Raw genomic sequence first — 12043 nt, 5'->3', positions numbered from 1 at the left:
AGTAGCTCTCTCTGTGTAATCGTGCGTGCATGTATACGTGTGTGTGTGTGTGTGTGTGTGTGTGTGTGTGTGTGTGTGTGTGTGTGTGTGTGTGTGTGTGTGTGTGTGTGTGCGTATAGTGGTGGAGAGAGCGACCCGAGAGGCCCAGCTAGTTACAGCCTCTCTGCTGGAGACCACCACTTCCACAAAACAAGCATTGTTGGTACAGAACTCCAGACACCAGAAACACACTCTGGAAATAACTTGTATGTACACATGCACATTCAAAAATACATACACACCGGAGACAAAACTGTGCCCGGTTTGGAACCAGCAGTCTCTGAAGAGGTCGTGTTCTGTTCGCTATGAATAAAATCACAGCAAGTCCCTCAAAAGAGTCTCATCTGGTAGCCCCAGCTCAACCTACTGCTGCAAAACTCTCTCTCACACACAGGGAGAAACACACACACTGTACAAAATGTGAATCCCTGTCCTAACAATAGCCCTTGGGTGGTTGGTCAGACTATTATTGAAGGTGTTTCTATGCTAATTATGTGTGACTGAGAGCATGTCAGAAGCAGTTACTGGAAATAATGTGGTGAGCTGGAAATTTTGAGGTGGAATTACTTTGGCTGCAAAAGGGAAAAAAGCTGTTTCAACAGAGGCTTTGTCTGAGCAGCGCTAAACAAATGAGTACAACTTCTGTTCTGAATCACTGCTCTTAAGAAACGGGATCAGTGATGTTATTCCACCGAAGCAAGATACCATCAGGAAGATAGTATCATTATCATCATCAACATCATCACCATCTGAGGGAGAACGGGGTCAGCATCATGACCTCCACTTCTGGCTGTGCGCTCTGCAGAGACCTCGTTGGCTGACAGGAGTATACGTCAGCGCCTCTCTCCGCTCCAGTAGAACCCCCTCAAGCCTCGGGCGGTCACACAGACGCAAGTGTAAAAGTAGCAGCTCCAACTGTTGCCCGGACTAAAACCCATTCAGCATCCAGGTCTCACACAGTCTGACAGAGAGGAGAGAAGGAGAGAGAGAGAAGGCGCACCGAGCACGAAGAGGAAAGTGAGAGGAGAGGTGGAACATTTGCGCACAGCCTTTCTAGTCTGGATTGCTTTGGCGCGCGTCTTTTGGATAGTTTTTGGGACATTTTTCTGCACTGTTTGCCTCTGGGATTTAAAAAAAAAAATTTGATTCCGTTTCAACACTTAAATGGCAGTTCTAAGTATGATTTCCTCGCACCTGCTCCTGTTGATGTTAAACTGTTTGCTGGGCGCTGCGTCGGTGAGGACAGTAACCGTAGACAGCGGCTTTTCCCAGTCCTCTTCGGATCCAGATGACCTGGATCAGGGCATGGTCTACCAGCACATGCACAGATTGTACGAGAAATGCAACAAGGAAAACCGCCTGAAAGAAGGAAACACTGTCAGGAGTTTCAAAGCCAGTCAAGGTGTGTGAATTGTGTCATCCAACAATACGCAATCGATAAGTATCACCTCCGGTAAAAGCGCTCAAATACATCAGCCGAGATTTAATCATGGAGTTAAAACATAATAACCTTGTGTGACATTAGTGCACCAGTAATCCGACGCAAAAAGGCAAACATGCGTTGCCAGAAAATTCCCCTGATCCTTTCCATGGATGGTTATTAAAAGTGCAGCACTCAGTGCGGCTGCATGGCTCGGTCAGACGCTCTAAATAGGTAGGATTGTTTTGGAACAGTCTGAGAATGCATTTAAATGATTTTGGGACGCTGTGGGCTCACTGTGTTTGTGGTGGCAGCTGTGCCCCTTGTGCGCACAGTCTGATCATTTACCCCAGACAGACGCGCAAGAATGCACACGTAAAAATACAGTACAGGCAAAGCTCTGTGGGCAGTTACGCGCCGCGAAAGAGGTCATTGTCGTGGCTCATGTTGTTCCTGTTGTTCCTGCAGGACATGAGTGACTCCACGTCCTGGAGTCAAGGGGCTTAAAGCACAGTCGTTCCTCTCTGTCTGATGCTGTTTTTACAAACACAACTCAGAAATTTTTATCCCACATACCTCTCAGATAGCATATCATAACAAGTGTGTATTTTCACTGCATAGGCTTGGTGTAATCCAAGGAGAGATGTAAGAGACTTTTCACAACAATGTAAGATCTGTTAAAACAGTTGATTATGTCTTGGTGTCTGGGCAGACAGTGCTGGCTGTATTAAGCTTAAGGTGAAGCTTTAAGAGAAACTGAGGTAAGCATTTCCATATGCAAGCTGAATCCGAGGTAATGTATATCTCAGTCCATACTTCCGCTGAACTCTTATACAATGAACAATAACTCTGCTGTTGAAGTTAATGTTCATCATGAATATGTAGCTCTCTGTTCACCCCCATCCACCCCTGCCAGCCAGATCCTCAGAGTCTGGTTCCTCTTAAGAGCACCTTCTGAAATCCTGAAAGCCATGAAACCACACAGCTCAGTCATGTAGCACTGTGTGAAGGAAAGGTGTTTACTTTTTTTTTTTTTTTTTTTTTTTTTTTTTAGATTTAAACCACAGAATAGGGCCTGTGGTGGAACATGATACCTTTTTCTCAACTCCTTTCCTATATGGGATTTCATTATTGTCTATTTCCTTTTCAGTCAATCTTCACAGATTGTTTTCTGAAATTACTAGTAAGTAGCCACTATTACTGAAAATGCTTGAGTTCAAATAAGGTTCGGTTCCTACACTGATGAATGCCTTTATCTTCTAATTGCAGCAAGTATTTTGTCCCAAGAGTCAAAGAACCAACAGATAATCTTGAACTCATTTTGGCTAATTCATCCTTTTCAAAACAAGACCATAGAACCACCTGTGAGATACAAAAGTGCACAATTGTTTCCATATGAACCTTTGAACAAAAATTTGCATTTCAAAGTACATTATTCATCTTGCTCACTGAAATAAAGATATTTTACTTTTTACATCCACTTTGGAACTGTTTTTCTAAAAACTTTTTTGGTATCAATTGGTCCTTCTTTGCTTAAACACTGAAAACACGTCACTCTATGGGATCAGAATTCCTTGTAGTTTTGTTCACCTGCCTGACTTGACACTAACGGGTTGATTGATGTCTTTGCAGAGTCGTCTGACCGCAGGCCGATGTACCGACTCAACCTTACAACCTTACAGGACTCGGAGGTCATCCTCTCTGCCACATTCCACTTCCTACTTGATAAGCACCCACATCACAAACCTTGGTTCTGTAAACGCTTCAAGAGTCCATCCTGTCACTCCTCAGACATTCACCCTTCTCCGTCCGTTAGCTTGCTATTTCGCTCTGTCTCCTCTGGGTCAGAGGTCAGATTTGGGTCAATGGGGTCATTTCTAGGCAACGTGACCTTCCACCCCCACAGGAGAGGGGTGTGGCAGATGAAAGATGTGACCCAGGTCATAAAGGAGGCACGGGACAAGGGTCATCTGCTGGTGTCAGTTGAACTGGACTTACGGAGGCAGTACCAGAAGAAACCAGAGGAGACTCTCTCTGCTGGCAGCATGCCCTACCTGTTACTGTATGCCAGTGACCAAGCTTTAGCAGAGCCCAACAGTGTGGCTGCAAGCCTTCAGAGATACGACCCGTTCAGTGAGGGAGGAGACACCTCACATTCCTCTCAGGCTTCTCAGCTCCTGCACAGACCAAACTCCTCTCCAGAGTTGAAAGGACGCGTGAGAAGGGAAGCAAATCTGCACTCTGACCCCATCCAGAACAATGAGCTGCCTGAGGTTGACTACAGGCCTGATGGATACAGGAAAGATGACCTTTGGGAAAGCACTTGGTACCTGGCACTCAAACCCAAACCTAAATCTGGAAGGAAGGAAAAGAAGAGAAAGAGCCATGAGGAGGAAGGAGCAGCACAAAGTCAACGAGTGCATGAACCTCAGGTTCTCAAAGAGGGAGAAAGAACATCAGAGGAAATCAAAACTGATGACTCAACTGTGACAAAACTCAAAGATAGTCGCACACAGACTGTCAGTGACAGGCGAAAGCATGAGCGGAGAAATGAGGGAAAGGATGGAAAGAAGCACAAAGGAAGTGTGAACCCTCAGTCACCTGTTCTGAGTTTTGATGAACAAACAATGCGTAAAGCCAGGAGGCGGCAGTGGAGCAACAACCAGCACAGTGGCTGCTCCAGGAGGAACCTCAGAGTGGATTTTGCAGATATTGGCTGGAGTGAGTGGGTCATAGCACCAAAGGCGTTTGACGCCTACTATTGTGCCGGTACGTGTGGATTTCCCATGCCCAAGGTAGGTGCATAAACATCTGAGTCACTTTATATCAACTCGTTCAGTTCTAAATTCCCATTATGAAGTTAGTATTACCCCATTCTCTTTCATCTGTTATCAAACTTTTCACATGCTTCTCCACTCAAACTCTCCCAGGTGACGAGGCCATCTAACCACGCCACCATCCAGAGCATAGTCCGAGCTGTTGGGATTATCCCTGGGGTTCCTGAGCCTTCCTGTGTCCCTGAAAGTATGAGTCCTCTGGCTGTGCTCTACCAGGATGAATCCAGGAACCCAGTGCTCAAGATTTACCCCAATATGTCCGTCCAGTCCTGCTCATGCAGATAGGAGGGAGGTGGAATCGGAGCAGGACGGATGTGGAGAGAAACAGAAAACAAGACTAATGGAGACAGAACCATACCTCTGTTAAGTGGTTTCCTCATACTGAGAAACAAAGTCACTTTGGCCGTCGCATTTCCTCAAGGAACTTAGGCTATAAAGAAATCACTTCCATCTCTCCTGTCCTGCGGCAGCAGACTTGAAGAGACACATTGTCTGGCATCTGCGTTAGCAAGAGGAAGAGAGTCAAACATGTAAAGGCAGTGCTCCACATGTCTCTGAAGCCCAGCAGGTTTTATTCTGTTTTAAATAATACTGACATGGGCAGGAGCATTTCAGAGATGTTTTCCTTTTTATCGCAGAATGTACTTGTTTTTCAAAGAGCTCACAGTGAGTTTGTGTTCATGTTTTCTTTGGATACAAAGATTATAAATAAAAGACTTTATTAGTGTGTCATCGGGCAGCTTACACAGCAGCATACACAAGAGAGATTATCAAACATTTTTACATACTGCATCCAGCTGTTCTTAATTTTAAGCCAATCACACGGCACATTGTACATACATGCAAAGTTAATTTGTTTGCAAGACAGGAAGGTTATTGTACATTCGAGCTCTTCATATCTTAAAAGGAAGTATCCAATGAATTGTAGAGAGCATCTGGAATTCATTTACACCCACCAACCCCCTCATAACACTTCAAGAATGTTATAATGAAACCAGAAATATTTTTCTATTTTGAATGTGAAACTTGGTTAAAAATAATTTGTCATGGTTACTAGAAAATGTATTACTATATTTTAGATGTGTTTTGTACATGTGTATTGTTTAAATTATGAAAGGGTAGCCCTCTATAAGTTAGAATAAATAAGTAATTTAATCCAATGCTCTTGCCGGAGTATTATTGTTTCACACAGATTGTTATTCTTGGAGATTACTGCGTATAACGTTTGATTCGTGGGGTGAACTTTTCTGTTCAAACAAACCTTAAAGGGGACCACTGTTCCAAAATAGCTTAGTACAAAAGAAGGAAGGTTCCATTTAGAGATAACCAGCATTCCCCGAAGGCCCCTTGAACCCATTATTACCCCTCACCAAAGGCTCAGACGTCTGTTGTCCAGCAAATACTGTGACAGATGCAGCCGCCGTGGATTAATGGTTGATGGAGGAAGCAGGCACGCACCTATTAGGACGTCAGCCACTCCAACTTCAAACACAGTGCACTTCCCTTTTCTACCCGTTCAAAAGCAGAACTTTTCAGAGCACAGGGTTCTTTTTAAACAGATGGTCACAGATAGATGATCTCAACCACTTTAACTCGATGGCATGCTGCTTTTATTCACACAAGGATGAAGGTGACCCATGTGGTGCCGAAACTGTGTGTCAAACTGACAGTGAAATGACAGAGGGAACCATTTGATTATTCACCCAATGACTCTGCGGTTGTTTTTGCCTCGAGTCTCAGAAAGTTGGCACGAAGCACCACATCTGTTTGCAACAACAGAATGCTTTGAAGTTTTCCACGACTGGACAGTAACTTTGTCTCAAGACAGAGACATTTAGCAACCACGTGGTGGGGGAGGAACAAAAAGACTGAACAGTTACAGTATTTACTGCAGCTGAGGAGTAATGTTTCAAGTCTTTTGGCTGTGTGGGTGCATTGTGTATGGAGAGGAGTCAGTTGTCTCGAAAGATGAATTGTGCCACCTCTCCGATCTGGACAGCTTTGTCCATTAGATGTGCAGAGATGATAAAAAGTTTGGAAGTTTATGTTTCATTGTCTTACATGCAAAAGAATCCTGCATGCTGGATTTCATGTGGCTTTTTGAAACACAGATCAGCAGAAGATCTATGAATGTTAAAGTGAAACAGATATCTACAAATTCACGGATTTAAACTCTTTACTACACAGTGTGTCTCCACTCAACCAATGATTTGACTTCGACATCCAAAGGGTGCATCAGACTGATAAATGTGTTTTTTTTTTATTTTAGGGAATGAATTATGTGGCAAACATGAAATTTATGTTTTGTTTATTTTTTGTAAAAATCTGTTCTTACTTTCACATAAGTCTTTTCTGTTAAGCAAAAAAAGAAGTCCACTAAAATCCCCCTTTGATTCAATGTTTTAAAAACAAAGAACATGAAAATTGATTTAAAATAAAAAAGGTGAAAACTATGTATGTTAACCAGTTATAATACAAATACGGGAAATGTTATCATTTTATCTAGACAAAGCCTATTTTACCATTTGTTTTGACAGAGCAAATGGGTGTTTCACAAAGAAGTGGCCAGAAAGTGAGAGTTCACTGACAAAGGGTACTGCTGTTTTACTTTAACATGCACTGATGAGTTAATAAGCAATATCACAACCCTAAAAAGCTGAACTTTAAGCCATATTTCAGAATGAGGAAGAGAAACAGACCGAATGCATGGTTCATTTTTTCTCCCTTCGGAACAAGTGGAAACGTTCAGAAACTCTAGCGCGCTCTACAAATGCACCATTTATGGGCTATAACCTCCATTTAAATTATAAATAATAACTGTAATTAGAGTTATTATAAATCATGTTTACATTAATAGCTGCTTTACCTTTAAAGTAGGCTGGCCAAACTGTAATGAACACATCCAGGTTCATTTCTTTTTCTTTTTTTTTTGCTCATTTCCTAACTGATCCCCTTTACAGTCTGAACTCACAGTCTGCTATTAGAGAGTGAACCCCACGTCACCGCAATCACGGTCACAGAGAGTACTTACAATGGTCAGTTCCAGCCGAGAAAACCACAGTAGTCTAGGCTCGCATTCAGAGCCCAAAATGCCTAAAAGCCAAAACGAGGCAAGTGGGGGAACCAAGAACAATATTTGTTTTTCCACACGATGACTGTTCAATTAAGGAGAGAAATACAGCCATTATTAGACAAACAGAGGATTTTCTGTGTCTGGGCTGAAATGGCTTTCCTCACATGGCGACTGAGCTCAGAGAAGTAATAGCTGCGTTCATTAGGACGTGGCTTTAGTAGAGTGTCACTGTGTCCCTTAATCGCCCATTTAATCATGTGGGCCAGCATTTTTTTATTTCGAAATCTTGTTTTTTCTTTAGAAACTGCAAGAAATGAGGAAAATAATCTACCTTCTGCTGTTTTCCAAATAAATTTTGAACTTTAATCCAGCCAAGAAATCCATTTGAGGGCGGAAACCAATCTTGTTTGGACAACCAAAAGGTAAGTGCTTAACAATAATTCTTGTAGGTTTCAGCCCCAGTTATAAACAAATCGGTGATGCTCTCCAGTTGATCATAATCACAAACAAAACAATATAGAAGTAAATCTGGGATATTAAAAAAAAGGCACCTGTTAATGGCCTTATCAGTTTTTGGCACAAAGCACTAAGAGGATGTCTTATTGAAATAAAAGCAGATAACAATAATGCCAGGAGGGTTATGTTACACAGCTACAGAACAAGGTTTCAGCCTGACTTTTCCATGAACTTCATGCTTTTGCCCCGCCTCATTTACCTGCAACAGAACTGGCTATTTTTTGCCCATCTGTCCACAGCCTGAATGAAAAGTAAGCTGTCCTGAGACTTGGTGGAGGGACATAAAACTGCAAATTCAAAGCAGTGAAGCTTACGTGGCAGGTTTGCAGATAAATGATAAACAACAAAAGCATTTAAACTTGATTTGGTAGCCTGGAAATGAGCTGCTTGATCTAAATGCCCCACAAATATTAGATGGATTTGTATTTAAAACAACAACTTTGTCTTACGTTGTAAGTTGAGAGTAGAATAACAATGCAAAGGTGTGATTTTCTGTAAAACACATAATCCTGGTGTCATTTGAGCAGGCTAAAGAAAGCATAGATATTTCATGCGTCCAATGATTTAAAGGGGAGAAAAGTGTGTCTCAGTCGCAGCCTATTGGACCAGAAAAAAATGACACCCTTAAACCATCATAAAAGTGGGGAAAGAAATACTCGACACGGTTGTTTTACTTTCATAATTTTAGATTTCAAAACCAATGTGCAAAACACACTCTCTATTATCTCCTGTACAAAATCAGAGCAGAGAAAAGCTGATAAATAAGAGGATTGCGTCGAGATATTCCTGACAATCGTGAGCTGTCCTCCAGATCTCTTCGTCTTTTTTCCCCCTCCAGAGTTCCATAAGGCACAAAATAATCATCAACCTAACATACAGCGCTAAAAGGACAGACAACAAACTGCAGTGAGATCAGCTTTACACGCACCTCTATCGTCATCTATGGACAGGCTGTGGAGGCCATGTGTCGCTATTTTACAGCTAACCTACATTCAACACCAAAGTCTCAGCGAGGATTTTTGGAGACTAATATTGTTAATACGAGCATCCTTTCGGAAATAAATAGAGGTCTTTTGTCCCTTCTGGCTCAGTTATGAGAAGTCAATGTGTCTGGACAGGTGGTGCCGCTCTCGGAAGTATTCGTTGGCAGATCGGGCAGGTGAGTTTCTCCTCCCTCCTCCTCCTCACCTGAGACTCCGCCGCGAACTCCTTTTTGTGGTGAGAGCGCATGTGGAAAACGAGGTCTGAGGTCATGCGGAAGGACAAGTTGCATTTGGCGCACCAGTTCTGCAACCGACACGCCGAAGGAAGTGAAAGTCGGCGGGAGGGATGGTGAAGAGAAGATGTTGGTCTGCAGCTGCGCGCCAATGTTTCCTGGACCAGTGCTCCCGGTGCGTAATGGAAAGCGTTGTTTAGCGCGACCGGGGAGGGCACGGTCTGTAAGTCGCCGCTCAGGATGTTGGATGCCATCAGATTGTTGTATCCCAGAACCGTCCTGGAGGTGAAAGCATCAAGTCATCTCCTCCAGGCGGCTAGAGGGGGCTGTGAAGCGCTGCTCAGATGTGCCTGAGGGTCAACGGGGAGAAGTTCTTTTACTCGGCTTACAGAGAAGCGCTTTTCTGCTCTCCCTGGCTGTGGACAGGACCAGAGAAAACGCGCTGCTGCTTGCTTGAGCGCACACCGGAGCTCTCTCCAGTCTCGAGCGCACGCCCGTCTCTGTGTCGTGCGTAAAGTTCCCTCGGCATCTCCATCTTCTGCAAAATCATCAGTTTTACGTCCCAAATGATCCGTTTGATTCTTATCAGCTTTTGGTTTCCCCTCAGAGGAAGAGGCGTTTTCCTGCTGCTTTGGTCGTGGGCCCTTTAATCAGCTGCGTATGTTGTCAATCATTAGAAATGTTAGTTTTTTCTAGCAGAACAGTTTTTCCGCCATTTGGGGTAAAGAGTTTCCTCGTATTTCCTCCTCTTGGGGGAAATCTCGGCATCCTCGTTGCTGCCAGATTTTTTGTGTTCCAAATCTCTGGCGATGTTGTGGAAATCTGTCACTTTGTGCTGCCTCTTTATTTCCACGTGTTTGTGCTCGTAAACCTCGCGGCTCCAAGTGTCACTCTTTACTTGAGTACACATGAATCGGCAGTGAGCCAGGAAAGGATATTCATTTTTGAAGACCTGACTACAACGTCCACATTTGAATTCTACGAGAGAAAGAAAAAATAACACAAATGTGACAGAGTGCACATAAATCCACATTTTGAATTGGCATACAATATAATTTACATTTTCTCATGAGTCCAAAGATGATGGGCACGATGCTTTAAATGGTTTATATAAAATAAATTCCACTTTAATGTTTCCTCACGCTAAGCACACCCTCCCTTGACCTTGCACTCGCGCCACACATCTCTGTCTCACCTTCTTTTGATCCTTTGGTCATGTCTGTGAAGCCCAGTAGGTGAGACAGCTCCTGGTCGTACCACACCAGCAGCTCCTCCTCCTGCTTGATGTCTCTGGTGGTCCGCACATACAGCTGACCCGCTTTCAGAAAGGCCTCCGTGTTTTGTTCCTCTCTGTTACGCGCAGCCTGAACGATCCGCAACCAGGACAGCACCAGGGCAGAATTACGCATGGCCTCAGGGTCGACCTGTTGACAGGAACCACTGACAATTTACTCCCACATATCATTACAATAATTTGTTGGCTTGAGATTCTTGACATATATGTGTAAATTGCTAATCTGGCAACACTTTGGAGCAGGTGGCATTTTTATTTGTTGAAATTATTTTATTCGAGATTTAAAAATGGCCATTTGTCAATAAAAGATAGCAGCTTTACGTTAAACAAAATGCAGGTGGAGCTTAAAAATATAGTTACATAATAGGAAATAAGGTCATTTAAAAATAAGTGGCCTCTTAAAAATTATAAAAGGAACAAACAAAAAGGTTAAAAAAACAGAGTGTGAAATATGTTGGCACATGCTGAATTATATAATACTAACTGAAGTAAAGCTTTTCTCAGATGCCAAAAATAGTCCACGTGTCCATGTTGCATGGCATTTGAACACAAAATTGTGTAACTCACCCTGAACACGTAGATTTGGCTCTCTTGTCACAGGATTTCTGCGCTATGAAGGCGATGGTGTCGTAGAAAGTGTTTTGGAGAACACATGGACCAAAGCACGTGCCTGCAGGGATGCTGCGCGTAACGACCACACTGGTGTAGAGATCCGCTGGATGCTGGAGGAATTTACTGTCACCAGTCCAGTGGACCGAGACAGGAAAGTGTGATCCATCGTTAAACTGCAACAGAATACAGAGTTATTTATAATTTAAGGTGCAAGTAAACAATTTGGGTGTTAAAGGGTTTGGAATTAATATTGTTTCAACATGAAGGTAAAACCACGAGGCCTAGAATAACCTTTGCTGGAATTAGACTAAAACTCAGAGAACTAGAACAAGTAGTACTCATTTTTAAATTGTGTTTTGTCAAACAAAATAGTAATTAGCCAATTATCAGGCTAAGTGATGCCCAAGTAGGGTTTAATGGTCCTGACATGCCGGTGGCCAATTTGGATTTGCCCTAAGATCGTGGCAGAATTGTGTTGCCTTTGCTGAAAAAATAATACACCCACAATTATTTTATGTTTTTTTTCTCTCGCCTAGTAAAATTAAGATTCCTACTGGTGAAGCAGGCGCAGCCGGTGTCGAGGCAAAATGGATTTCTAACGTCCTTTGTCTCAGTTTTTCACTCGGTTACTCCTTTGTCTCCACATCTGCCGTGGAGTCCAACTGCCTCCTCTGTGCGACAGGAGAAGTTCAATATGTTTTTTTTACTCATAATTTATGAACATCATTAACGCACGGAGATTACGTGAATATTAATTTTCTGATGTCTGATTATTTGATCAAATAAAACGCGTTTGGATCTTTTGGTTCTAGTTTAAAATGTTGACTGGCGCAGCATCACAGGAGAATGATGTGGTGCCAGCGTGAAAATGCGAGATTTTCCACTAAACCTGCTGACATTTGAGAGTGAACAATGGTGTATCCCTGTGAGGTGGAGTGAATTAAGAGTGCTGAATGTGGACTCACCCGCCGGGAACATGGAGGAGGTTGTTGGCTCCGTGTGGCAGCAAGTTGCAGCAGGTGCAGCGGACCTCGGT

The 12043-nt window shown here is 43.0% G+C and overlaps 2 protein-coding genes across 2 annotated transcripts; one reads left to right on the top strand and one right to left on the bottom strand.

Moving 5' to 3' along the window:
* The first annotated feature begins 902 nt into the window (after positions 1 to 902).
* Positions 903 to 5456, top strand: gdf10a (growth differentiation factor 10a). Its single transcript, XM_022205864.2, has 3 exons — positions 903 to 1441; positions 3092 to 4254; positions 4390 to 5456. Exons 1-3 carry the CDS (start codon positions 1204 to 1206, stop codon positions 4579 to 4581), a joined length of 1593 nt encoding a protein of 530 aa, XP_022061556.1. The 5' UTR covers positions 903 to 1203; the 3' UTR covers positions 4582 to 5456.
* Positions 5457 to 9767: 4311 nt separating this feature from the next.
* On the bottom strand, positions 9768 to 10726 carry prdm8 (PR domain containing 8). Its single transcript, XM_051960110.1, is given in 3 exon segments — positions 9768 to 9839; positions 9841 to 10079; positions 10297 to 10726. Coding segments are annotated over 3 exon segments (525 nt in total). The 5' UTR covers positions 10511 to 10726.
* Between the last annotated feature and the right edge of the window lie 1317 nt (positions 10727 to 12043).

The sequence above is a fragment of the Acanthochromis polyacanthus genome, chromosome 15, assembly GCF_021347895.1.
Source record: "Acanthochromis polyacanthus isolate Apoly-LR-REF ecotype Palm Island chromosome 15, KAUST_Apoly_ChrSc, whole genome shotgun sequence".
Lineage (NCBI taxonomy): Eukaryota > Metazoa > Chordata > Actinopteri > Pomacentridae > Acanthochromis > Acanthochromis polyacanthus.
The sequence above is the reverse complement of the archived record's forward strand: the minus strand, read 5'-3'. Positions and strand labels throughout refer to the sequence as shown.